We start from the raw sequence: 27,220 nt of genomic DNA on the forward strand, positions 1-27,220 counted from the left end.
GCATTTTTCCCAATACTTTCATCTTTACTTCAATAGTAATCAACTTTGCCATGGGTTATGACATCAGCCAATGTGTCATTCTTTTCATCAATTTTTATAGTCATTCCACAATTTTTTTAAATTAAAATCAACCCTAAATTAAAGGAACTGTGGTGACTTTATTACCCTTATGCTCAAAATTCCCAGAGCCTTTTTTTTTCTTGAAAACACCTGTAACCCCACAAAATAAAAGTGTAACACAACAAATTCAAAACAACACAAGTATTTTTTTATTATAAAATAAACAGATGTGCACAGCTGATTCTTTGTTAGTTGAAATATCACACCTAGTGTGAAGTGAGCTGTGCTATTTATGATAGCAGGAGCACAGCTCAAAAAAGGAAATTAAACATTGTCTGAATAAAATAAAGATTATGTCTAATATCACGAAAATGAAAATGATAAGGAAAATGAAAACAACTAACTAATCAACTCACTCACTGTCACTGTCTTCGAGTGTGAGTTCAACTCGTGAACATCTTTTGGGGTCCCCAGTGCAGAGACAGGCAATGACATACTTGACACCGGCTCTTGCACAGGAGCATCCTCTGGCACACTTGCTTTTCTTGCAGTGGCAATATTTGGTGCGCTTGTATTGTGCAGGTTTTGCATCCTTCAGCATCATTGTTGCCACCAGCTTACCATTGACAAGCTCTCTGCCAAAGTTGATTGCCACAGGGTAGGTTGGCTGAGACATGTGTGCCCTCTTACATACAACCAACTGATGCAGGGCTCTGAGAAGGTGTAATTTGAAGGCATCTTCAGTAGGTGGAAGGCAACGCAGGTCTCCTTTGATGTTGCCAAAAAGATGGGCTCGCAGTGCATCCAAGTTACCACTGAAGTCACTCCTCTCATACAGTGAAGCCATGTATCGTCTAGCCGCTGTCACGACATCTTGTGTAACATCCAGACTTTCCCCAGAGTCACCGTATTGGCACAGAGGCAGAAGGTCTTTCAGGTGATCAACGGCAGCTTTGTAGGCACGTCTTTTTCCTCTTCTGTAAAGATAGCCCACTGTGTCACATCCAGTCAGTATGTAGGTGCTGAGGAGTATGGATGAAAGATCGGAAGCTTCAACATCATACTTCACTGCCAGGGCATCCACAATTGCGCAGGTATGATGAAATGAGCAGGTAGGTAGATATCCATCTTCTTTACCCATAGCTCTTGTAGGCCATCCATGTGTGTGATGTAATATATGCACATCATGATCACATCTGTGTCAGTAGCCACAACTACAGCCCATGCTTCTCCCATATAGTTCAACAGGTTTGCTTTATTCAGTGGATTTTGAACAAAGCCTTTCCATTCAGGTAAGGCAAGACTATCATGTGGCTTGTACTCCATCTTGCTGGAGACATCATATCGATCACCAACAAAGTGGATGCAGTCACAGTTGTCTGGGATACCACTAAGGAGCTGCTTCAGGTATTTTTCTTGCAGTTCATGGAAGGTGCTGCAACCAAGATGTTGTTGACGCTGGATGAATGCCATGGCATCAACCACCATTACAACAGGCTTGTCGAATGGTGGCAATCTGTCCACTTCACACCATGAACTGCCAAGGGATGTCTTGATTGCAGCAAGTAGTCAGCCTTATTCCCTTTTCGCATGGCATAACCTTGGTCAAGGGATGGATCTGGCTCCGTGATCCTAGTCGCACTGTTCTGTTATCAGCAGATTGCCAGGTTGAGCTTCCAGAACTTCCAGAACTGTGAGAAGCATGAGGAGGCAGATACTAGGATGTTTGCCCACATTGCATACTCAATAGAACATCTGCACCACGAACGGGCTGTAGTTGTGGCTACTGACACAGATGTGATCATGATGTGCATATTACATCACACACATGGATGGCCTACAGGAGCTATGGGTAAAGAAGATGGATATCTACCTACCTGCTCATGCAATTGTGGATGCCCTGGCAGTGAAGTATGATGTTGAAGCTTCCGATCTTTCATCCATACTCCTCAGCACCTACATACTGACTGGATGTGACACAGTGAGCTATCTTTACAGAAGAGGAAAAAGACGTGCCTACAAAGCTGCCGTAGATCACCTGAAAGACCTTCTGCCTCTGTGCCAAAATGGTGACTCTGGGGAAAGTCTGGATGTTACACAAGATGTCGGGACAGCGGCTAGATGATACATGGCTTCACTGTATGAGAGGAGTGACTTCAGTGGTAACTTGGATACACTGCGAGCCCATCTTTTTGGCAACATCAAAGGAGACATGCGTTGCCTTCCACCTACTGAAGATGCCTTCAAATTACACCTTCTCAGAGCCCTGCATCAGTTGGTTGTATGTAAGAGGGCACACATGTCTCAGCCAACCTACCCTGTGGCAACCAACTTTGGCAGAGAGCTTGTCAATGGTAAGCTGGTGGCAACAATGATGCTGAAGGATGCAAAACCTGCACAATACAAGCGCACCAAATATTGCCACTGCAAGAAAAGCAAGTGTGCCAGAGGATGCTCCTGTGCAAGAGCCGGTGTCAAGTATGTCATTGCCTGTCTCTGCACTGGGGACCCCAAAAGATGTTCACGAGTTGAACTCACACTCGAAGACAGTGACAGTGAGTGAGTTGATTAGTTAGTCGTTTTCATTTTCCTGATAATTTTCATTAGACATTATTTTATTCAGACAATGTTTAATTTCCTTTTTTGAGCTGTGCTTCTGGAAGGAGTATAGCTCCAAGCGTCATGGGACGTTTAGCATGTATGTACGCCAATCAAGATCAAGGATAGCAATTTCATCACTATGATCACAACAGAGACAATATATATTAGTATTCATAAATAGCACAGCTCACTTCACACTAGGTGTGATATTTCAACTAACATAAAGAATCAGCTGTGCACATCTGCTTATTTTATAATAATAAAAAAAATACTTGTGTTGTTTTGAATTTGTTGTGTTACACTTTTATTTTGTGGGGGTACAGTTGTTTTCAAGAAAAAAAAGGCTCTGGGAATTTTGAGCATTAGGGTAATAAAGTCACCACAGTTCCTTTAATTTAGGGTTGTGTGGAATGTGGAATGACTATAAAGATTGATGAAAAGAATGAGACATTGGCTGATGTCATAACCCATGGCAAAGTTGATTACTATTGAAGTAAAGATGAAAGTATTGGGAAAAATGCAAAAACGGATGAATTTTTGGTACCAAAAATGGCTATAAATCATTTGGAAAGGCTTTGTGAGTGTATTTCTGGACTTGGTGTTGTTCACATATGTGTTCTGTGTATCTGGGAATAATTTATTGACAGCCTACACAACCTACTGAGCACTTTAAGAAAAGAAACCTAGTTTTTTACAATAGGCGAAAATGGGCAAAAAAATAAAGGCTTCATTATACTAAAATGGCCATAACTTTTTTTCGCGATGTTTCCGGCAGAGCAGCCCTCTTATTCTATGGACCTTAATGACCAAATTAATAGAAAAAACACCAAAAAAAAGTATAGCATGACATCACAGGTTCAACCCATTTTCAAGAGCTTTTGGGCCTGTGGATCCCCGACTATATACTACTTTTACCCCACTGCAATTGTTTGAAAACTTTAGTTACATAATTTGATTATTATTACAAAACTACCCACTTCAGAATCAGCCCTATATGAGCCAGTAGTAGATCTGCTATTTTCTAAAAAAAAATAACTATACATGATCAATTTGTTTTATGCTAATACTTTGTAGATAGATCGATAGTAGCTCTGTTCCATTCCATACCTCTAATACGTGCAACACATTAGAGCTATGGACCAGAGCTAGATAGATAATATGTTGCTCATGGATGGATAGACAGGCTATCCGTTTTTATCCTGCTGTTCTATCATGTTAGTGTGACATTCAGACAGTGCAGAGGCTGCTCGATGGTGAATTAGTATTGTAACATTCTCCTTGGCTTTGACTGACTGACTGATATTAATACGGTAATCCAGCCAGTTCGGTCATTCACATTATCATTTACGCTGGGCACACGCTTTTGTAAGCAAACGCTAAACAAGGGTTGTTTTTGATAAACATCAATCTGTCCACTCCATGTGTGTGCGCGCGCGTGCGTGCACGGCTGCACGCTGTTTCACCCGCGTTTGGTTAAAAGTAAGATACGTTTGAACTTTGAACATTACAAACAAACTTTGCAAATAACGTGTCGGAGTCCAAGCAATTCCTTCTGAATCTGTGCTATCATGCTAATGCTATCCCGTTGAGTTCGCTCTGACTTATTTTCTGTCTGACAGGGAAGAGCACGGAGCAGCAACACAGGGAGGGGAGGTGCGGTGGGAGCAAAGGGGACATATCTTCAAATGAACGTTGTTAGCTTGTAGCTCTTCTCTTTTTGGCGAACGACACCGCCGTTCAGAAATATAAATTTAGGTATAGAACCACGACTATAGAATGTACACTTGCTGTAGACAGAGACTTGTCTTTATCACGATTGAAAGGTCAAATCCTGTAGTCGCACCTGTGCTACAAATTGAATTTTACAACTCGCACAGTGATATTTTTAGTCGCAAATGCGAGTACCTAGTCGCACTGTCGAGCCCTGGTCATAGTACTTTATAGTACACATGTATAATATATAGTATGTATAGTTTACATAGATACTCCACAGTTACGTTCTTAGTTTATACATGATTCATGATAACTACGTTTTATATTATGTGATGTATGCCATGCTTTTGTTTTTGCTTAATGTAAGTCGCTCTGTATTAAGAGCGTCTGCTAAATGCCTAATTGTAAAGTGCACAAAGACATCATCTGCACTTGCAATACGAACCTATAAATAAAGTTCGTATTGCAAGTGCAGTCGGCGTGTGGGTCTTTGTGCACTTCATGTGCATCCTGCTGAATACATGTGTGTTTTATAACGAAGCAATGCTGGCAAAAATAGAGCATCAACTGTGAAGCTGTGGAAAAACTCTTTCCATCTCAGAATTCAGCGTTGAAAGGAAAGTCCTTGTGTTTCGTGCTCCTGTATGGTGAAGAAACAAAGACGAAAAACAATAGAAATTGTCATATCTTGACAAGCCATATCACCGCTGTGGGGCAGAAAACTTTTATCTACATATATCAAATTTCACGCTTTGTTGCACCCCCCCCCATCGCCATAAACTAATTAATCGGCCAATTATGAAAATAATCGTTAGTTGCAGCCCTAAACACTGCAATCTGTTCTGTGCTTTTGACTCCACTAATGCTAATTAAAACCTGAATTATAATACTGAACTCACCATTGCATTGGACACACTCTCCAGTTCCTGTTGAATCCTAATACGGTCTTCATTTCCTCCTCAGACAGCTCAAAATCAAACACCTGTGGTGATCATACATACATAGGATTTTAGCGGCACAAGGTGAAAAGTCAGAATGATGATTAAAAAAAAGGGCTAAATCTTGTTATCAATGTGTAAAAAATAAATATATATATAAAAAAGCTGATCTACAAGCTGCGATCAGACAGAGCTTGTAGATTGTCTGGCTTTAAAATGAAAAGGTAAAACATTTAAAATAAAATAATAAAATCGAGGCACACCTGTAAGTGCAGATACTGTGATGACAGGGGAAAGAAATCCCTGGGGAGAGTTCACCCAGAGTTGTGGGTGACCAATCAGAGCCCACTATATTCAAAGTGACTTATTTGCTGTCGCGTATATATCTATTCTACTTCCGAGCATAGACATGGTATTGGTAACGCCCCGCCTGCCTCCGATTGGCCTACCGACACTGCCGGCCTTTACCAGACTTTCCTCCGAGGTGGATAGCTATATGCTGGATAGTCTGCTGCGAGGTTACTCCGTGGTGGGAAATAAATACGTACGATATAATACAAGAGAATGACAGCTTGGCGCGCGCGACAGTAACTTTTATGTGTTGTAGAAGAGTAAAACTAATATTGTTTATGCCGTTTATTTGATATGTGTAGTGTAAACTTGAAACATTATTGTATTGTAAAAAGGTCTCTTTTCCCTTGATCTTTATCTTTTTTCAGTATAATAGTTTACTATAATTAGATTAATACACGATAATCAACACTAACACTTTAATTTAGAACACACCCAAATCAAATCATACAACGTACGTGATCAATCATTCAATCAAAGCAAACGGCATAAACAATTAGTTTGCCTCTTCTACAAAAATAAAAGTTACAAGTTACTGTCGCGCGTGCCAAGCTGTCATTCTCTTGTACTATTAGTTCCTACTACAGAGTAATCTCGGGTCTCGGAGGACAGTCTGGTGAGACCATTGGGGCAAGACGGGCAGTCTCATCAGAGGCAGGCGGGGCGTTACCATGTCTATGCTCGGACGTAGAATAGATATACGCTTTGCTGTGACGTTGGAATCTGTTTGTAACCGCCCATTGGAAATAAATCTTCCACAACGAAGTTCCAGGCTAATATCTACTAAGAACGTTCAAAGTTTCGGACAATCGCTTGTTAAGTTGGCACTCGAACTCGGGTTGCACTTATTTCCGTTTTAGTTATAAAAAAAAAGAAATTACAGCGAAAATATGTAAGAATGTCCAGCCTGCCCTGCAAGGTTCTGTAATATGTAATCTCTCGGACATGCACTTTCTATGCGTGCAATAGCAGCACAGAACTACAGTGCTCTTTCACGCAGATCGCCTACATGCAAGCAGACCGTCCCATACACTTAGTAGCTAGATAAACGTGTTTGAGGCCTAACTGTAGGCATGGGATATATATTATAATAAACAGTTCTTCATAAACTGTTTATTTTTGCGTAGGGAAGCGCTGGTTGTCATGCGTGCATCATGCTGAAAATATCCGATCTGCAAGCTCACAACGTGTCGCATCTACGAGTAGACGCGCCGTGCGCTTGCAGATCAGCTATTTTCAAGACGAGACTTCTAAAGTCTTTTTTTCCCCCTCACCGATAGCAGCTTGGTTAAAAGCACGTTCTATCGGTGCTCAAACGTTTTGGTTTTTTATTAAAAATGTATTAAAAACGATGGACGTACGCTCGAAAATTCCTGCCGAAGCTCGATTCCTAAAAACAGGGCTAGGGGACAGGCTTAAATGCTACGCATTAGTCTGGCCATGCCAGGTTAGATACTGATGTCACCAACAAAGCCAAGTATGGGCCGAAATATCAGCCAAACAGATACATCGCTCAGGCTCTAGTCAGAAGTCTGAACCACTCACCTATACAACATTCTCTCACTGGAAAACTATTTGAATGAGCCTAGACTTAGCCCAGATACCTGGAAGTTCTCCTGTATGCGCTGTGGTGTGATGGACTTGGGAATCACGATCACGTTCCTCTGAATCTGGAAGCGGATCAGGACCTGAAACAGGGAGAGAGAAGTAGGGAGTTAGGGAGAGTCAACCACATGTAGGAAGTGAGTCCCCCTGTGTATCTCACAACAGCCATGTGGGTTCATGCAGTCAGCATGGACTGAAGCAAGAATAAATCTCACAACTAAAAAGCTTCGCCTGGCTGATGCCAAATCAATGCAATCTTGCATGCAGCACACAACCGTGTGTTCTAACTCACACTGATGCATGCAAACACAGAACATGTCCCATATGCTAGGAAAACTACTGTAGTTGCAGTTTGATTAACTCCCGCTCCCTCAGGTCAAGCACTGCCAACCAACTGGAACCCCACAAGTCCAACAAACGAACTTGGGGAGACAGGGCCTTCGCAGTGGCCGCCCCTTCTCTGTGGAACTCACTCCCAACACACATCAGAGCTGCCCCCACCTTCGAAATGTTGTAAAAAGCACATTCAAAACCCACTTTTTCAGACTGGCTTTCCCTACATAACCCCCCCCCCCCCCCACACACACACACACACACACACACACACACACACACTGTTCTTGTTTGTCCACTTTTGATTTTGATTTCTAGTTTTTAACCTTTTAATACAATTGTATTTATTTCTGTTCTGTAAAGCGACTTTGGGTACCTTGAAAAGCGCTATATAATTTGTATACATTATTAAACATGATGTGCTAACGAAAAAAGCTCATAGCCTATTAATAGACCCACGTTTACCCAGCAGGAAAAAAATGCATATAAGAATGCATAGCATGGCGTAAAGAATAATGCCAATATACGTACGCAGGGCTCGACGCTTAGCATTTTTCCAAGTAGCACGTGTGCGCCTAAGTTGAAAAATCTAGTAGCACACAAATTATTTTAGGAGCACGATGAAAAATGATGTATTTTTAAGGGGCGCTAGCCCCTCCTATATACAGCCGTTGTCCCCACACAGCTCAAAATGAGCCATTGACGATCAACAGAGAAATTTCGTCAAAATTCTGCTAAATATGACATAAATTAAACGCCATTGACATTGAAGGGAAAATGTATGTCATATGTAAACGAGCAAATCAGCTAATCAATCACAGGCAACAGGCATTCTGATTGGCCAGTATGAGATGATATCTGATGTATGATGACAAGAGCGCCCCTCACTTAACATGGGTGTGATTTTTCTTTAATGAAGTGATATGAGGTAGGGGTGGAAATAATATGTCAAAATATTATATCACTATCTTTTCAGCAATTATCACAAAATAGTGATATTCATCATATCATTGTTATGTTTGTTTTCATATAATATATATAATCAATTTGTTTTAGGCTAATACTTTGTAGATAGATCGATAGTAGCTCTGTTCCATTCCATACCTCTAATACGTGCAACACATTAGAGCTATGGACCAGAGCTAGATAGATAATATGTTGCTCATGGATGGATAGACAGGCTATCCGTTTTTATCCTGCTGTTCTATCATGTTAGTGTGACATACTAGATTCAGTGAATTAGTATTGTAACATTCTCCTTGGATTTGACTGACTGATATTCATACGGTAATCCAGCCAGTTCGGTCATTCGCATTATCATTTACGCTGGGCACACGCTTTTGTAAGCAAACGCTAAACAAGGGTTGTTTTTGATAAACATCAATCCGTCCACTCCATGTGTGTGCGCGCGCGTGCGTGCACGGCTGCACGCTGTTTCACCCGCGTTTGGTTAAAAGTAAGATACGTTTGAACTTTGAACATTACAAACAAACTTTGCAAGCAATTCCTTCTGAATCTGTGCTATCATGCTAATGCTATCCCGTTGAGTTCGCTCTGACTTCTTTTCTGTCTGCCGCTGACAGGGAAGAGCACGGAGCAGCAACACAGGGAGGGGAGGGGCGGTGGGAGCAAAGGGGACAGATCTTCAAATGAACGTTGTTAGCTTGTAGCTCTTCTCTTTTTGGCGAACGACACCGCCGTTCAGAAATATAAATTTAGGTATAGAACCACGACTATAGAATGTGCACTTGCTGTAGACAGAGACTTGTCTTTATCACGATTGAATGGTCAAATCCTGTAGTCGCACCTGTGCTACAAATAGAATTTTACAACTCGCACAGTGATATTTTTAGTCGCAAATACAAGTACCTAGTCGCACTGTCGAGCCCTGTACGTACGTGATCAAGCAGCATAAGTAAGGAGCCTAATTCAAGTTTCATGATCTACCTTGCTTTTTTTTTTGGTGTGAACTGTGAAGAATGATCTTGCAAACAAAATAAACATCCATGCCATTATATTATGTAGGCATGGTACAATGAGTGCCTTATTTGAGCCCCATTAACTGTTTATTAAATAAAGGCGACCTTAGTCAACTAATCTACATTGTTGCACCAAGCGAGGCCAGTGTCTAACATCACATTGTGTCTGACGTCACAAAGGGTCAGCAATACCTGGGCGGACGTCTTCTTGTGCTTTTCTGCAATGGCCTTAATGTTGGGATCCTCCAGGAGTGAAGGGTCATCCGGTTTGGCCCTGTAATTGAAACATCAATTAACTGACTGCATTCATACCTTTTCATAAGATTTGACCGCGACATCCTTTGAGAGTATACATGTGTGAAAATAGAACGTTAAGTCTCACCAGGGTCTGTCGGGGGATCCCAGGGGGCTGTAGGCTGTCACGGAGATGCCCTGCGAGTGGCAGTAGTTGATCAACTTTTCCTGATTCATGTATGGGTGGCACTCAATCTGGGGACACACAAAAGACACATACATTAAGGTCACATTCTCACCTAATACTTCGGTACTCGATGCGAATGGGTGGAGAAGTTGCGATTCTTGCATATTTTTATAATTTGCTGCGGTTTGCCTTCACACTGGCTGTGTACTTCGAGTAATAGTTAGGACTTTTGACGTAAAGTGAGGGTAACGGATGCAGTGTGTCGTCGGGGACTGTGTGTGTGTGTGTGTGTGTGTGTGTGTGTGCGCTAGCCACTGTTCTTTTGGGCACATGAAGGATAGCCTGGCTAATAAGCCAGACCGAATCAGCCGATGGCAAAAAAGAAATTGCCTGCCGGTGGATTACGGTCTGGAGAGGCTCAATTGTACACCCATTTCCTACACCAGAGAACTGGTGTGGCTAATCGGGCTTTGGTACAGTGAAACAAGATCCATACACAGCATCTCCAGACTCAAATACCACACGACAGTGTGATTTGAGTCTGGCTTATTAGGCAGGCTACATGAACGAGGCACTGCAGAGACGGGAGCGCAAAATGATCCAAAATGTGAAGAACAATATGAAGAAAGTCTCCACTCGGATCCCCACACACAGTGACAGCCCTCCATGTTTACGCACGACAGACAGATAGAATATTCTGTACACTGCAGTGTTTTTATGCGTTTCCTTAAGCAATAGATCAATGTGCTCGTCCTCATATTTCGATGAGCGCTTCGGTCTCCTTATTTGACCACGTCACATGGTAACCTAACGGGACATCTTTGTACTGTGTAAAATGAGTATCCCTTCTCCGCCTCCAACTGTGCAGCTCCTTATCCGCCACATAGTTTGCTTAATTTCCATTATTTGCTACAGATTGCATTCCCACCTGCACCGAATCGAAATCAAGTGCGATTGGAAGCGAAGCGAAACCCGTTTTTTGAGTAGAATGCGGTTTTTAGAACATCAGTACGAAGCGCACTTTCGGATGATGTGCAGCAGGATTCGTTCACCTAAGGTCACCTAAGTTATTTTGGGTTTAACTTCTCATGTGTTGTATTATGCAGTACAAATGGCATTCTAGTGCAATCCAGGGGTTACCAAACCATTTCAGCTTGACTAAATTATTTGATGTCTCCCTTGTAACCAAACTTACCAAGGAAAAAATAACAATAATGTCGCTACAGTATATATGTACTGTATGTATGTAAAACTAAAATAAATTATCTATTATTTTCTACAACTATCCCTAACTCTGTGTAGCACAGACTCAGAGACACAAAGCACAGGCAGCCTCCTACTGAAAGGGCTTGAGGAGGATGCTGTAATGCAATAAGAAAGCTGTAGCCAGACATAGAAGACATTTATGGTGAAGGGTGGACTGGATCTGGAAACGGGGTATAAGGTCAATGGCAGCAGCTAATTGATCTACATAGCCCTGAGGGAGGCACTGCTCTGACTAGCTCCAAACCAACAGCCATCGATCTGCCAGCCCGGTCATTTTCGATTAAACTGGAAGCGGGCGGAAGGGGGTCTAAATACCATTGTGTGAATCTGCACTTATTGGTAAAAGAGTGTGGCCATTTTCTTGTTGGATTTTGGAAATTTATAAAATAAATGCAAGAACGCTATGTTGGATGTTGTTTTGACAGATGCTAGGTTTGAAATGTACCTTTGTAGCAATCAATTGTTTATGTTGATTCTCTTACACGCCCACTCCACAGTGTGATCTCATCTCCCTCTAGTCCGCAGGAGATGAGGAGAAGAGAAACAGTCTCACGGAAGGAGGAAATGTCGGCTCACTATTTTGCTTATTCCTATAAATCTCTGTATATAAAATATAGCTCACTCAGCAAATCTCTTAGTTACATCAACATTGTTCTTCGACAATAGTTGTTTTGTGTCTAAGTATTACGATTAGACAGTTCGCATGGGCTATTTCGCCTGCCACGCAGTGACGTGCCTAAGCTTCCCAGCCATTAGCTATGATTGCATTCCCAGAGCCAACTAATAGAACAGTTACGACATTGAGGGGGCAAAAAAAACAGCGGAGCGCCGATAAAACGTGGCAGCAGACTATCTGATTTAATGGTTAACAGACAGTAACACATTTGAGTCTCAGTGACTACTCGCGGACAGTGGACTCCCACCTTAGAGTATATATATGGCTAGTCGAGCAGGTCTGATTGGCTGCCTCGTCTCCAGCCATGTTGCCTCAGAATTCTTTAGGGTCACTAATTTGAGCATAACAGAGGAGCGCAGCTAAAAAGTGGCATAACGTCAGCAGCAGACCCACAGATAATAATAATGCAGCTGGTAATGAATTGATTTAATCAATTTGGGCTTGTTTTTTGTTCAGCACCTGTAGATTTTTTGTGCCTACTTCGCTTTGGATTCGATTTCTGAATAATCTCGTTGTCATCTAGCTCACCTGTTGCAAACTCGCTGCAGCTGTAATAGACGCACCTTTAACCCATGACCCTGATTAATCTACTGCAGGCTACATCTTCTGAACCCTTTATTTAATGTGAGCCTGTGTTTTAAGCAAACCAAATTCCCCACTCAAACATGGTGTACAGTACCTGGTTGTTGGCAGGCTTGTACTTGAGGCCTGGCTTATTGAGGACGGCCTCAATCTGCTCCTTGTTGAAGTTGGAGACACCAATAGCCTTGACCAAACCAGCATCCACCAGCTCCTCCATGCCCTGAAAAAAAAACATCAAACCTCAAGCCTCGACATCATATCCTCACGTGATACTGAATTGGCAAACTATAATTATTTATATATTTTTTTAAAGTTTTGCATTGACTAGACACAGCCATGGCATGCATATATAAAATGAGTATACAGAATATATTCAATCGTTTCATTACATTTGATTCATATGAACATATTTGTAAAATGAAAAAGAAAAAAAAAGGTTTAAAAAGCATGAGATACAGTATTTGGGGCAACACTAGAAATAAAAAGCATGAGACACAGTATTTGGGGCAACAGTAGAAATAGAATGCCATCTAGTGGCCAAATGCCAAATGCCAATTAACAAAAGGAAGAGTAAGCACCAATTTAACCTGATGTTTGAACAAGATAAGACATTCAGACAGGCTACAGTGAATTAGCTCAACTCAAGGGAACCGCTACTGTGAAAAGAATCAGTCTGCCCACCACTACCTTCAACGCCTGTAACTCTGGCAAATAGACCAATTACTGTGTGAACTGTTGATAGCTAGTATGTACTGTTTTCTGCTCTGCGTTTTGGTTAATTTGCACCAGATAAAACTCCAGCGTATCCTCAGACATTGATTCAACTACACCATATGGAGATTCCGTTTATGGTAGCCAATTTTCATCCGTACGGTATTTGACATGTTTGCCGGGTGCCTTCTGCAGTTCACCACACAGAGCAGACGGACTGGTCAGCACTCATATTATCCCTGAAAAAACAGCCTTTATTATTTTTTTCACCCAGGATAAATAAAGACGGGTTATGTGCCAAAGCCATTATGCCGTCATGTGGGTGTATTATTGCTTTTATAACAGTGGTATATTAAATGTTGACCTTGAATGCATTCCAATGACGAGTTGCAATTTGGCTGTGTTATCAACAAGAATTCTCACTCTATCCCCTACGTATTCTACGTATTAGTCCACAAGGTTGTGATCACGTAGATCATGGGTTTTCAACAGGTGGTCCGTGAAGGTGAAGGTGTTGCATGTGGTCCCTGACCATGCATTTAGTAATGTAGGAAAGTGAACATTCGTATTTGAATTTATTGTATTGGGTTAGGGTTAGAGAAAGTTGAGAAACAATGCAGTAAATGATCTGGTGACAAATTATGACGCATCGATGTTGTCAGTTACTGGGAAGTCGGATGTCAAGAACTTCCACAGAAAAGTGAGTTAGAATCTCAAGGGAAACCATACCGGATTGCCTGGTTGAGTCACCATTACAAGGAACTGTGCCCATCCCATAATCAATCGCAAGTGTCTGCTTACTCATAGAATAAGTTAGAATGAACAGCAACATGAGTTTAATATGGAAGGTTAATTTCTTTCCCCTACACCACGACCATATCCCCCCTCCCAACACAACAATGGTCCCCAGGTTAATTATCAGTCAGGGTGGTGGTCCCCAGGTTGATTCTCAGTCAGGGTGGTGGTCCCTGGTTCATACTCAGTTGAAAACCCCTGACGTAGATCACCATTTTCAGCAAAGAGATTTGGTGTAGAGACAAAAGGTATAGGGTGTAAGTGGTTCCTCTCTAATGTCAAAGATGCCTTATGTCATTCTTTCCCACTCACCTCCCATGTGTCTACGAAGGAGGTATTGTCACTAATGGTTTCTCCTTCACTGTCGAGAGGGAAGAGTTCACTGCCAGCCTGAAGAACAAAAGAGAAGGAACAGTCTTGGATACACGTACAGTAATATACTAGGCATGGGAGGGGTAAAGGCTCATACATAGTCTGGCTTTTCGGTGGTGGGGTGACCACCGAACTACAACATGACGTCACGAGCCGCGGTGAAGAGCAAACCACCGCCACCGCTCCAGCCCTTCTCTCTGTTTTTACTCACCACCGCTCAACGTTATTACAGCTCCGGTGGTCAGCTCACCACCGGAGCGGTGGTCACCTCACCACCGAAAATCCAGACTATGAATAGGCCTTCGTCAGGAACTCATGGTTGGATTAAAGCTAAATAAATTGTTAAGACTGAAAAGGCCAAGTCCTAAAATGCGATGTGTGAAAAGGGAGAATGACAAGAATTTCTAAAGGTAAACACAGATTATTTTCCTCAGACGAGGACAGGATAAACAGCTGAACATACTGTACCTTAAAACCCATGGGCCAGTGTATCAGGTAGAGGTCCAGGTAGTCCAGTTTGAGGTCACTAAGGGTCTTCTCACACGCTCCCCTCACTAGAGACTTTTCATGGAAGGTGCACCACAGCTGAGAGAAAACAGGAAAGTCAAAAGGTGTCATCAACCTAACAACCAAGTGCATCCGAGTAGGAGAAACCTAAAGCACAATCACTTCAATTAAAAATGGAAATTAAGTGAACAGGGCAAATTCCATGCCATGGTTAAAGGAGAATTCCATGCTAGAAGGCTTTCTTACCTTTATTTGTAGTTGTTATGTCCCCACCAAAGAGGTCCCCACCAAAGAGGTCCAGGTGTTATTTTGTGGAAAAGTGCATCCCCCAGCGCTTCGCCTGAGGAGTCTGGCCGTTGAACACAGAGGTCATAGCGTCTCGCCTGTGACATGAGTTGGGTTGAAATGCAAACTTTAGTAGATTTCTTCTATTTGTCCTGACTGTGCATGGCAATTGAGGCAACTGACACATCGCTCACCCAATACTGCATAATTATACCCTGGTAACATAATTCAATATTAGTTACAACAGTATACTCACCAAAAAATAGACGGATACAAGACCAGGGTGTTGATTTTCCAAAAATGTGAAGATTTATTATACAGTTGTAGTTGCACACAAAAATGATATAATCCAAAAAATAAAGAAAAATATAAAGTCGTTTAGCAAAACTGGAGATATTCGGCAAATTACTACTAAGTTTCTAAAACTGGGCTATCTACTTTCTTTGAAAAGCTTAGAGCATCCTCTGTGATCTGGTACCTCTCCTATCCCCTCCGGACTGAAGACTGGAACCCTGAACCCTCTGCCCTGAGGGGTTTTATACTGTATGTTCCTGAGGAGGAGGTAACCTTTGTTTGTTTTTTTGCTTTTTTTACCATGCTTTGATATTTTTGGAAGATGGCTGGCGCCAAATAACTCACTATGGCTTAGTGAGGGAAAAACAGACACACATTCTTATGCCAACTCCTATTTATTTATGGGCCTTTACTTATCAACTAAAGAGATCTAAGGACCTTCTACCATGTCCTTTACAAACACACCTCCTACAAACATTACATTTTAGCATTAAAACTAAATCAAAACACAATACTGTCTCTAAGAATCCAGGGAGGCTAAAATAACATCATCCCTACTTTATATTAAAACTTGTATTTTTACTTAACCTGTTTAGGCTTACACCTCATGTTGTCATATGATCACATGAGCAACCTGGAATCAAACTTCTACATCCCTTTTTCAATTCAATTTGTAAACTATTAAAAACAAAACAGTTAATAATCATTATATCAGTTTCAGAGGTGAAAACAAAAACAACACACAATAAAATGAACTCATAGTGTCTGTCTAGTGGCTATAGCGCCCAGCCGCTCCTCAAAAACAATGTTATATTGCTTAATCTTTTGTAGTCGCTATTCATTGATTCACTGGAATACCTTTGGAAAAAAAAATCTCACTGTTATATTGCATATTGATATGCGATTAAAATGTGATTAATTGAGATCAATTAATTATAAGGCCTCTAATTAGATTATAATTTTTAATCGAGTCCCAGTCATATTATTTACTTTTTATTTTATTTAGTTACTTAGAGTTGAGCTTAACAATAATGTGTTTTTCTTTACAATTCAAAACATTAGCTTAAATTAATGATCATACAGCACTCTGTGCTGAAAATAGGAGGTTTTAAAAAATATCCATTGAATCGTATCAAAAATCGTATCGAATCGTGCCCTTAACATCGAAAGTTGAATTGAATCGTGGATTAGGCGAATCGGGACAGCCTAATGATTTGCTCAATGCTCAGACACTTGACACTATGACGTAAAATTCTCCATTCATTGTGAAGTTTGTTTAAGACTAAATGTGTGGACGGTAACCAAAAGCTGGATGTAGGAGGGGCTAGTGCCCCTCAAAAACAAACATGGTGGTTGTCATGGTGATGTCACTTCCATGAGTTGGACAGTGTGAAGAGTTTCATTCAGGTCATCACCTCACCTGTGACAGTGAGATGGAGGAAGTCGCTCTTAGAGGAGACGTTACGATCGAAAACATTGACGTGATAAACACAGCTGTAGGTCCCTTGGTGGGTGTGGTCTGCTGCAGCAAACAGGAAGTTGGCAGAGTGATTGACGGCTGGCTGGGTGTGGTTGGGTCCAGTGAGCTGGAAGGAGCCTCCGGGGTGCTGTGGCTGGACGGAGCAGCTGATGGTGAAGCTGGAACCCTCCATCACCTGCTGCTGCCCCTGCTGCTCTCTCTAGGTCGTCCTCAGACGAGCCCTCCATCGTCGTTTCCAGTCATCTCGGTTCTCCATACATCCGGCCAGTTCGTTGGTACTTTGCACTCCTGCATCGCTCTTGAGTATATCCACGTATGTTAGCACGGGGCGTCCTCGTGATCGATGGCCGTGTGTTGGTTCCCAGAGCACCAGTTTGCTGGCTGGCAGTTCTTGATGTCTTTGGCAGTGTCCTGCTAGTCTCATTCTCCTGGCTGCTATTTTCTGGCTCACCCTCGGTAGTCCCTCATACAGAGTCATGTTAGTGACATGTACAGTCTTGCTGATGTTAAGTACTGCACGCAGCATTCTGGTGTAGCACCCGTCAAGGGACTTCTCCAGGGTTGGCTTCAGGGTCCAGCATTCACTGCCGTATAGGAGAACAGACTCCACTGTTGCGTAGAAGAAGCTCAGTTTGATTTGTCGGGGGAGATTGGAGTTCCAAACACTGTTCATGCCATTCAGCGACCTCCATGCAAGTGCCTTCCTCACTTTCAGATCTTGCTCGGTTGAGTTGACCCATGAGCCGAGGTACTTAAAGTCCTTGACTTCCTTCAGCACCGTGCCTCCTGCTGTTGTGAGAGGTGGATGTTCCGGTGAGATGTTGTAGGTGATAACCTCAGTTTTCTTGGCATTTAGCCTAAGGCCAACTTTGGCACACTCCAGCTCCACACTGTTCAGGAGTTCCTGAGCTTGTTCCACGCTGTCGGAGAGCAGGCCGATGTCATCCGCATAGTCCAGATCTGTCAGGACTACCTTGGGATGTCGTCTTGACCTCCTTGGGGTTAGGGTGAAGCCAAGATCCTGCTCTCGTCCACTGATAGCTTTCCTGAGCGCATAGTCCAGGACTATGATGAAGAGGAAAGGGGCTAGGGTATCCCCCTGCATTACCCCGGCCCGGATATCAAACTCCTCACTGTTACCATCTGGGGTCACCACCTTGGCCCTTGTTCTCGCATACATGGACTCTATTGCCCGGAGCAAGTTGGGAGGGACACCGTAGGCCTTAAGGATCTTCACCATTGTGCCTCTGTGAATCGAGTCAAACGCCTTTTTGAAGTCGATGAAGCAGAGTACAGCAGTCAAGTTATCCTTCCTCACCTCCTCAATCATTCTCCTCAGTGCCAAGATCTGTGCTACGGTAGTTCTCCTCTCTCTGAAGCCATTTTGGTTCTCTCTCAGGAGAGGGTCGATGGCATGCCGTATCCTGTTTAGTATCATTCTGTTGTAAATCTTTGCAGTGATACAAGTCAGGCTGATGCCTCTGTAGTTGTCTGGCTTTGAGAGGTCCCCAGCTTTAGGCACTGGAATGATGTTGGACAGAGACCATATTTCAGGCTGTTTGTTGTTCATTAGTGACAGGTTGCAAAACTCCAGGGTGAGGTCATCAAGGTCACAGTTCTTTAGGACCTCTGGGGGTATGCCATCTGGCCCAGCACTCTTGCCCTCCCTCACTGTGGATTTCGCCTTGGAAAGCTCACTGGACGTAAAGGGACCATCTTCGATGTCCAGGCCCTGGAGGATTGCCGGCACATCCTCCTCAACTCCATCCTCTGCTGTACCCAGGAGCCCCTGGAAGTGGCCAAACCAGGTAGTCACCCTGTCCTCTGGGCTGTGTCCCTCCACCTGTCCCTCCTTAGCTCTTTTCCGCCCAGTCATCTCATTGATGACTTTCCAGGCCTCCCCATATTGCCGTTCACCATGCGCTGCCTGCACTCTCTGTACGCTCTCCATCAGTTCCACTCCTTTTATGGAGTCGTACCGTATGTACTGAAGAGAAACTGCTTGGCTTCATTCAGTACAACACGTCTCTCCACGGTTGGTTCGCGCTCAAAGTTGAGCCGTGCTTCCTCCACCCTGCTGCGTGCAGCTACAACCTCCGGATGTCTGGACCGCATGGACACTCTGGCTTTGTCCAGCATTGGCACGCACAGCCTGGTCGCCTCCTCATTCGCAACAACAAATCTCTCATATTCGCTGCTGGGCTCAGCTCCCTTGTCCAGCTGCCCAAAGCGCCTCCTAACCTCCTCCGTGTACCTGGCTTGCAGGCCTGGGTCGGCTGCGAATGCCTTCCAGTCGTGCCGGATCTTGGGGCTTGGCTTGGGGACCCTGAGGCTAAGTCGCACTCTCATGGATACCACCCGGTGGTCAGAACCCACAGAGTTAAAGGTGTTGTAGGGTTCCGCGTTCAAGATGGAATTCCTCCATTTTCGTCTCACTAGTATGTAGTCTAGTTGACGTCTCATACCGGTGGGCCGGTCCTGGAAGGTCCATCTTTTGCCCATTCTTTTTCTGAACATGGTGTTTGCAGCTAGTAGTTCTTGTTCCTGGAGTAGTGTGGCAAGGTACGCTCCATTCCGGTTTGTGTCCTCATGGAAAGTGTATGTCGCGTCCGTTCGTCCGAGTCTCGCGTTAAAGTCCCCCAGAATCGCAAGAAAATTGTGTGCCGGGACGCTTCGGACTGCCGTTGCTAGGTCCCTGTAAAACTTCTCCGCTTCCTCGACTGACGCCACGTTGGTGGGTGAATACACTGCCATGATGGTTGTTACTGGACTGCTACTAAACTCGGCGATGAGGATCCGCTCTGAGAATCGGTGGGTTTTCCGCAGTGTCTTACGTGCTCTAGGGCTCAACAGCAGCCCCACACCTCCGGTTGCTGCCTGGGCTTCGTTCCTCCATGCCGAGGAGGTGACGAAGGTGTAACTCTCAACCCTGCAGTGTTTGATGGTGATCTCATTGTGCACCCTTCTGTGCTCCTGGACTCCTAGGATCTCCACTCCTCTGCTCTCTGCACAGTGTGTGAGCTCCTCCAACCTCCCATCTTCTCTGACCGTGCATGCGTTGAAGGTTCCCATTATAAATGGTTTCCTGCAACGCAAGATTGCATTAGACCGTGTGCTGTTTTCGGACTGAACCCTCCCTTGCGGGTTTAAGGTCCAATCGTCATGTTGTCCCCCCGGGGGAGGACCAGCACTACGGTCCGCTGCTAGGCTCCTGCGGACTCCCGCCGCTGGAAGTATAGGTTTTGAAATGACTAGACTTTCCATGGTTGACTTTACAATGCTATATAAGAACTGTGGGGCGCAACTCCTCACAGTCCTGGTTTTAATTCGGAGTGTCCTTCTCCTAGGTGGGTTGCCTCGGCTATGAGCTCCACCTGCCCATGCTATTTACCCATAACTGGGGCAGTGGTTGGTAAGGTGCCAGGGCGTGTCCACACACCGGTGGGCCTGCACACCTCACCTCTGGGGCCCACTGCTGCTCCGAGATCCCCTGCATTTTAGTTTGGTGTCCGCAAGGACACATATCCGTGTGTGGCCACGAGGAGGCACTGCAGGAGTCTTGGTGGTGGAGAGGCTGTGTACCGGCCCTCGGAAACCCCCTTCGTGGAAGGGGAGAGGCTGATGACTGGCTTAAACAGATCTGTAACGAGACAGGTGGTTGGCTGAAACAGCGGATCTGTAACAACTAAGACAGGTGGTTGGCTGAAACAGCTGATCTGTAACAAGACAGGTGATTGGCTGAAACGGCAGATCTGTAACAAGACAGGTGTTTGGCTGAAACAGCTGATCTGTAACAAGACAGGTGATTTAAGAACCAATAACTTGCAAGAAGGTTATATTTGTCTAAGGGTGCATGGAGGCACACTGTCGTGGCAAGAGGCGTCTAGAGCAGGCGTCTCTTCCTGGTTTTCAAACAGCTGGTCTCAAAGGGCACCTATACGGACGTATAAGTGTTTCTCTCTCTCAATTCAATGCAATTTAAACTAGAACTGCACTCTAGTCGAGTGCCTACTTGCTTGTTGCACACTAGCAGGCCATATGGCCTATAGTGTGCGCAAGCAGAGCGCGCAAGTACTGTCGACCGCTACAAACTGTCAAATCTCCGCTTCTCTGTGAAGGAACGTTTGAAATGTTGAATTATTAGGTTTAGCTATTTGCTACCTACCTACTTTATGCATGTAAAAAAAATAGTATTATGAAGTATGGTACAAGTTTCTACCAAATAAAAAAAAAACATCGATATCTGATGAAAAAAAAAGGTATATAAACTGAAATTAAATATGTTATCACGTATACAGTATAATTATTTAATTATTTATTGCTTTAAATTGACTTAATATTGGACTATAGTGATATTAATACTAAATGCCTCTGTGTATATGTATTTTTTAAGTTGATTAGCGGTATACTGTGGTTACTTTGCGCCACTTTTGATGCGTATGCACCGTCCCAGCATATGACGTCAGGGTATAACTGGTATAACTAGCTCTCAATGACGTAATAAAGATATGGATTAAAGTACCCAATGCCAGAGTGTAATTGGTTTTCGATGGTGACGTAATGACGATATTATGTTTTAGTGTCGGGAGGATTAAAGGTATTGCTCCTATGTATACAGTAATCTGGCACCACTGCCGTATCAGGCACAAGTAGTCATTACGTCATTTGCTGGGACGGTGCATATGCATCGAACATAGTTCTGGGCGAAACTAGTACTTGCGCGCTCTGCTTGCGCAAGTAATGAAGGTGAAGTAAAACTGAAATGCACTAAATCGCGGCGAGTTGGTAAACTGGCGAGTTCTCCGGATACCTTTCAGAGCCTGTGTGCCCCCAGTCACAGTGTTTGGATCAGGCTTATAGTCCTCCCCTTCAACCGTAACACCATGGGTGACCCTACCGGCATCACTCTCAGGTTCATTGGAACACACAAGCCTTTCCACAACTACAAGGTGACAATCCATGGAAAGATACAGGACGGATTTACAGACATACGGACAAAATGACAGTATAGACAGTATATATCGGTGTCAGTGTTGTGTTGAAGTTATTGTTTTGTTACCTGAACAGATCACCTCCAGTCTGTCCCCAGAGCTACCAGCCTGCCTTGTTACACACTTCTCCAGTGCAGATTCAGATCCAACGCAAGAAGTAATCCACCATACAGGTTGACGTCCAGAACTGGACCTCCACGTTGTGTGAAGAGCAGAGCCACAGCCCAGCTGTTTACACACCACAGATGACGACGTCAGGTTCCAGCTAGATGTCAAATCAGCCGCTGGTCTCCAATCGCCCTGGTGTTTCATTTCCACTTGACCAGCACAGTTACTGCTTCCTCCCACCAACCTGACATCGCCAGGCTCTGTACAGAGACAATAGCATACGTAATAAAACATGTAATATTACTTTGATGAGAAGAAATTGTTGTTTTAGCTTACAATGATGTGTAGTTGTTTGTTCATGTTTGACTACCTGCTGTGTGGAGTGTTGGTTGAACCTGGAGAGCTGAAGGGAACAATGATCAGATTAATGAGGTTGAGTGCAACAGCTAGTACGTGGAAGCATGTTTGAGACCAAAGGAGGAATGATCAAGGCATGTTTTTATGTTGTACCACAAACCACTTCCAGTATAAATACCAACATGGGAAATGTTCAAATAAGTTTAGAAATAGTGAAAATAGCAGATTTTAAAAATTGATTAAAAGCCTGTGGAAATATTTTTGTCGGTTTCCTAAGCCAATAATTTAATGACCAGCGGTGGTTCCCTATGGAGACACAAATGAGACTCTTTGTGTCTCTATGGGATGAGTAACAAAGTCCATTTTGTGGGTCAACTATCCCTATTTTTGACAATGTAGTCCTTTCAAGAGAATGTAAAACAGAACAGTAATTAGGCAATAGTGTAACTTGCAGTGTAAACATGATGCACAGTTCATTCATTATTGAAGCAGAGACTTACCATCTTGAACATGAAGATGCACTTCTATGTATGAATCAGCCAGCCAGAAACTCTCTCTGATGTTCTAATGATTTTCCTGCGTTTCTCAAACTGATTCTATCGCTTACTACAGTTTCACCAGACTCTGCCTTGATAGTGTCTTCTTTACCACATGGACTTCTACAGAGGTACTTTGGAGAGTCCATAGTGTTGGTCCAGACATCCCAGTTTGCGCACCGGAAATACACTTTTCCCCCAACATGGCCTGTTATGCTGATAGGCTTCTCCGCAGTACTCAAGACTGCAACGCAAGAGATAAGCAACAAAACAGTATGACACACAACTTATTGACAACATGATGTGAGGAGTGTATTTTTGCAGAAGGTTTCTAGATGCTCTACTGCAGTTACACCAGTGGTTCCCAAATATTTTAGTACATGACCCAAAAGAGAAATGTCTCCCAGCGGGACCCAAACTGGTGTAAGATAGTGAAAAGCATAGCATCTACGAGCTTGTAGATCTGCTATTTTCACCGTCACGTTCGCTTAAAAGTTACATTTGTGAATTGACTTTAAAAACGTTCCGGGGTGTTCACATAAGCCAGAGTAGATGATAATATGACCTGTGGGAACTGGTCTCAGCTGCACTCCGCCCGCTTCCCACTGGCTCTCTCGGGTCCCATGCTTACCTGGCGGCGTGTTGCCTAGCGACATGCCACAGACCAAAATATATTTTTGATAGTGAAATATCCCATTAAGAAGTAGTGAAAAAGCTGATCTCCAAGCTCGCAACACGGCGCTTATAGATCTGCAAACGTCTCTCTTTTGGGCCAAGACTTGAACAGTTTGTAAACCAGTGGTTCCCAAAGTGGGGTCCGGGGACCCCTAGGGGTCCTTGAGGGAGTTCCAGGAGGGTCCCCAGCTAAATGATAGTTAGGATGGGTCTGTAACTCAGAGAGTGTACAAATGGACCCTAACGGGTCTATTTGGTTCCATTTGTACACTCTCAGAGTTCAATTAAGTTTGATTTTACAATATGTATTAGGGTCCCTGAGATAGAAATGCCATTAACTAAGGGGCCATAGCCTAAATCAGGTCAAACCGGGGGCCTTAGAACCGTAAAAACTTCTCTTATGGGGGTCCTTGGCATAATTATTTTCTAATGGGGGGTCCGCCAATCATTTTGGGGGTCCTTGACATGAAACAGTTTTGGAACCACTGTGTAAACTATATGAATTAATAATACAATTAAAAACTCACAATGAAACAAAAAACTCACAGTGTGCATCAACAGTGACTCCCGGTGAACTGGCTGTGGCGATGTTGTTCTTTGCCTGACAGTAGTACGTCCCACTGTCACTGGGCTGGACGTTAGAGATGGTAAAATACTGATTCTCTGCCACTATAGTTTTGTCTTTATAAATGACGTAACTCTGCGTTGGTGACCCACTGCTGCGGCAGTGGAAAGTGACCGAGCCTCCATTGGAAACACGAGCTGCTGGTGGATGTACGTCCAAAACGACATCCTTGGGACCATCTGTTGGAGAAACACGCACTTTCAGTGGTGGAAAGAGTACTCAATTGTTTTACTTAAGTAAAAGTACCAATACTGCAATTTAGAACTACTACGGACACACAGACACACAAAGCTGCGCATAGGAGGGGCTCAAAAACGGAGAAAACAAATAACCTAACAAGTTAAAGGAGAATTTTGGGCTAGAAGGCTTTCTTACCTTTATTTGTAGTTGTTAGGTCCCCATACATTATACAAATATATTATTGGCTATTTCCATTATCATAAGCTCTCATCTCAAACAACACCTGCAGGACCACTTTGGTGGGGACGTAACGACTACAAATAAAGGTAGGAAAGCCTTCTAGCCCAAAATTCTCCTTTAAGTTCACTTACACTGAACCTGTAGCTGGTGTGCTGATGATCTGCGTGATCCATGTCTGTTGGTCCCCTGACAGTAGTACCAGCCAGAGTCTGCCGGGGACACATTGTCCTTCACCATCTGAGGACCAGTGGAGATAGGTCCGCCGTCTTTGTACCAGGTGTAGGTGTCTACCGTTGAGTTGGCGACGTCCCTGCTGCAGGTCAGAGTCACTTTGCTGCCCTCGACAACTTCTCCCGGTGGATTGGCTGATAGCGAGGGGTGGCCTGTGGAGGCGTAAAGACGTATACGTCGTACACTAACGTGACTGACGTGCAGGATTTATAATTGGAGGTGAGAGTGTATTGCTCGCTAGGAATGAACAATGACAATTAATGCTTTGAATAATGTGCCGTTAAACATTGCACCAGATTTGGTCAAAATAATAAAATACTGGACACTATAGGCCTACTCATGAATAACATACATTCTCTCAAACTATGACACTGTGGACAATACGTGAACTGCACGCACGCACACAACATGGTGGGCACTAGGGAAATGTGGGCACCTCAGAAGTGTTTTGTTGTCTTATTTCCTGACTCACTTATGTGTAATTATTCCGTCTGGAAACAGGCTATTATTAACATTAAGCTATGTTACAGGCATGTTTGAGTACTCTGGTGCAGATACCAGATGTATTTTAAATGCCCACATGACCCCCAAAGTAGCCCTTTATACTTGGTGCCATGCTATATGAGATTGTTGTAGATCTGCTATTGTCCAGCAATCTTTAACATTAGTGGAAATCTTTGAATGCTTTGTTTTAAAGGCGCAGTGAAATGAAAAATAAGTTTTTCACACTTTTAGACCATATCCGTGGTCATCATATGGGCATACCTAACAATGGATGCCAAAACAATGGGAAAATTCTCATTTCTGTGTGTTTTTATATCAAAGGTCCATAAAAACGATTGTATTATTTATTTATTAAAACGAAAACGTGCTGCGTGATGACGTGTAGAGGTACACATCGATAAAAGCCAATAAAAATGAAGCTCACATGTTTAATTCCCCATGTCTGCGCATCCATGCAACACAGCTGCTTCTGATTACAGATTTCTCCGTTTTTATTTCCATTCAAGATAACATTCAGACAGTGTATTACTCGGTTTCAACTTAATCATCACGCTAAAATATGTTTCTGAAAACATTATAGGGTAGAAATAAGCCACATAACAGTAAACTGGTTGTGCTGGGCGACCGTCTGATTTATAAACAAACAACACCACGCTGTTGCGCATAGCATTAGCCACCGTCCCTAGCTACCGTCCCATCGCCTGAAGGGATGCGACACTCTGATTGGTTCAGAAACTTCAGACCGGTGTTTCATGTGGAAACACCATTTTCATGTTGTACACCATTTCCGTTTCACTGCGCCTTTAACACACATTTTCCACACAAATATTTGCTTCTGCTGGTCCCTGGTGGTACAACATATGTTCCCTGGTAAAACATATGTTCATATGGGAGTCCCTTGTACAAGATATTTTCAGATGGGGGTACCTGGTACAAGATATTTTCAGATGGGGGTACCTGGTACAAGATATTTTCAGATGGGGGTACCTGGTACAAGATATTTTCAGATGGGGGTACCTGGTACAAGATATTTTCAGATGGGGGTACCTGGTACAAGATATTTTCAGATGGGGGTACCTGGTACAAGATATTTTCAGATGGGGGTACCTGGTACAAGATATTTTCAGATGGGGGTACCTGGTACAAGATATTTTCAGATGGGGGTACCTGGTACAAGATATTTTCAGATGGGGGTACCTGGTACAAGATATTTTCAGATGGGGGTACCTGGTACAAGATATTTTCAGATGGGGGTACCTGGTACAAGATATTTTCAGATGGGGGTACCTGGTACAAGATATTTTCAGATGGGGGTACCTGGTACAAGATATTTTCAGATGGGGGTACCTGGTACAAGATATTTTCAGATGGGGGTACCTGGTACAAGATATTTTCAGATGGGGGTACCTGGTACAAGATATTTTCAGATGGGGGTACCTGGTACAAGATATTTTCAGATGGGGGTACCTGGTACAAGATATTTTCAGATGTATTTATGTATCAATTTGTGGGTCCTTGACATGAACATGTTTGAGAACCACAGGTATTAGACTTAGGATAGGTATAGGTATGTAAGGTTTCAGTTGGGTTTAAACTAGGTAGGGTATACTCGTTTACGTATTAAACTTTAATTGGAAGGTACGCAGGTTTTTAGTTTTAAACTAGAACACTTTTATGGTCACTGTGTTTTCGTCATGTTGTTATTGTGGTTTTTTTTTGTGTGTTGGGGAAACGGATGGAAATGAGCTTCTAGCTAAATCCTGCGTGTTTACATGAGACCATGTTCAGGTGATTGAATTCACAT

The 27,220-nt window shown here is 43.3% G+C and overlaps 1 protein-coding gene and 1 long non-coding RNA gene across 2 annotated transcripts; both read right to left on the bottom strand.

The window, feature by feature from the left end:
* Positions 1–4,594: 4,594 nt before the first annotated feature.
* Positions 4,595–15,176, bottom strand: LOC308335391 (aldo-keto reductase family 1 member B1-like). Its single transcript, XM_080792413.1, has 9 exons — positions 15,157–15,176; positions 14,872–14,988; positions 14,344–14,421; positions 12,623–12,745; positions 9,963–10,069; positions 9,773–9,854; positions 7,268–7,351; positions 5,274–5,356; positions 4,595–5,014 (listed from the first exon to the last, which is right to left on the bottom strand). The coding sequence occupies exons 2-9, from the start codon at positions 14,881–14,883 to the stop codon at positions 4,972–4,974; spliced, it is 612 nt and encodes a 203-aa protein (XP_080648539.1). The 5' UTR covers positions 14,884–14,988; positions 15,157–15,176; the 3' UTR covers positions 4,595–4,971.
* Positions 15,177–22,109: 6,933 nt separating this feature from the next.
* LOC308335426 lies at positions 22,110–23,146 on the bottom strand. The gene is made up of 3 exons (XR_013966003.1): positions 22,926–23,146; positions 22,439–22,471; positions 22,110–22,328 (listed from the first exon to the last, which is right to left on the bottom strand). It is a non-coding gene; the product is annotated as an uncharacterized lncRNA (long non-coding RNA).
* Between the last annotated feature and the right edge of the window lie 4,074 nt (positions 23,147–27,220).

This window comes from Protomyctophum bolini (assembly GCF_963924005.1).
Source record: "Protomyctophum bolini genome assembly, chromosome: 20".
Taxonomy (NCBI): domain Eukaryota; kingdom Metazoa; phylum Chordata; class Actinopteri; order Myctophiformes; family Myctophidae; genus Protomyctophum; species Protomyctophum bolini.

What these genes read in the sequence shown, in the direction of transcription:
- LOC308335391 (XM_080792413.1), bottom strand. An exon ending in GCATACAGGAGAACTTCCAG is followed by an intron (nt 5,357 to 7,267) that starts GTATCTGGGCTA and finishes TGATCACCACAG; the next exon opens with GTGTTTGATTTTGAGCTGTC. An exon ending in AGAGTGTGTCCAATGCAATG is followed by an intron (nt 5,015 to 5,273) that starts GTGAGTTCAGTA and finishes TTCACCATACAG; the next exon opens with GAGCACGAAACACAAGGACT.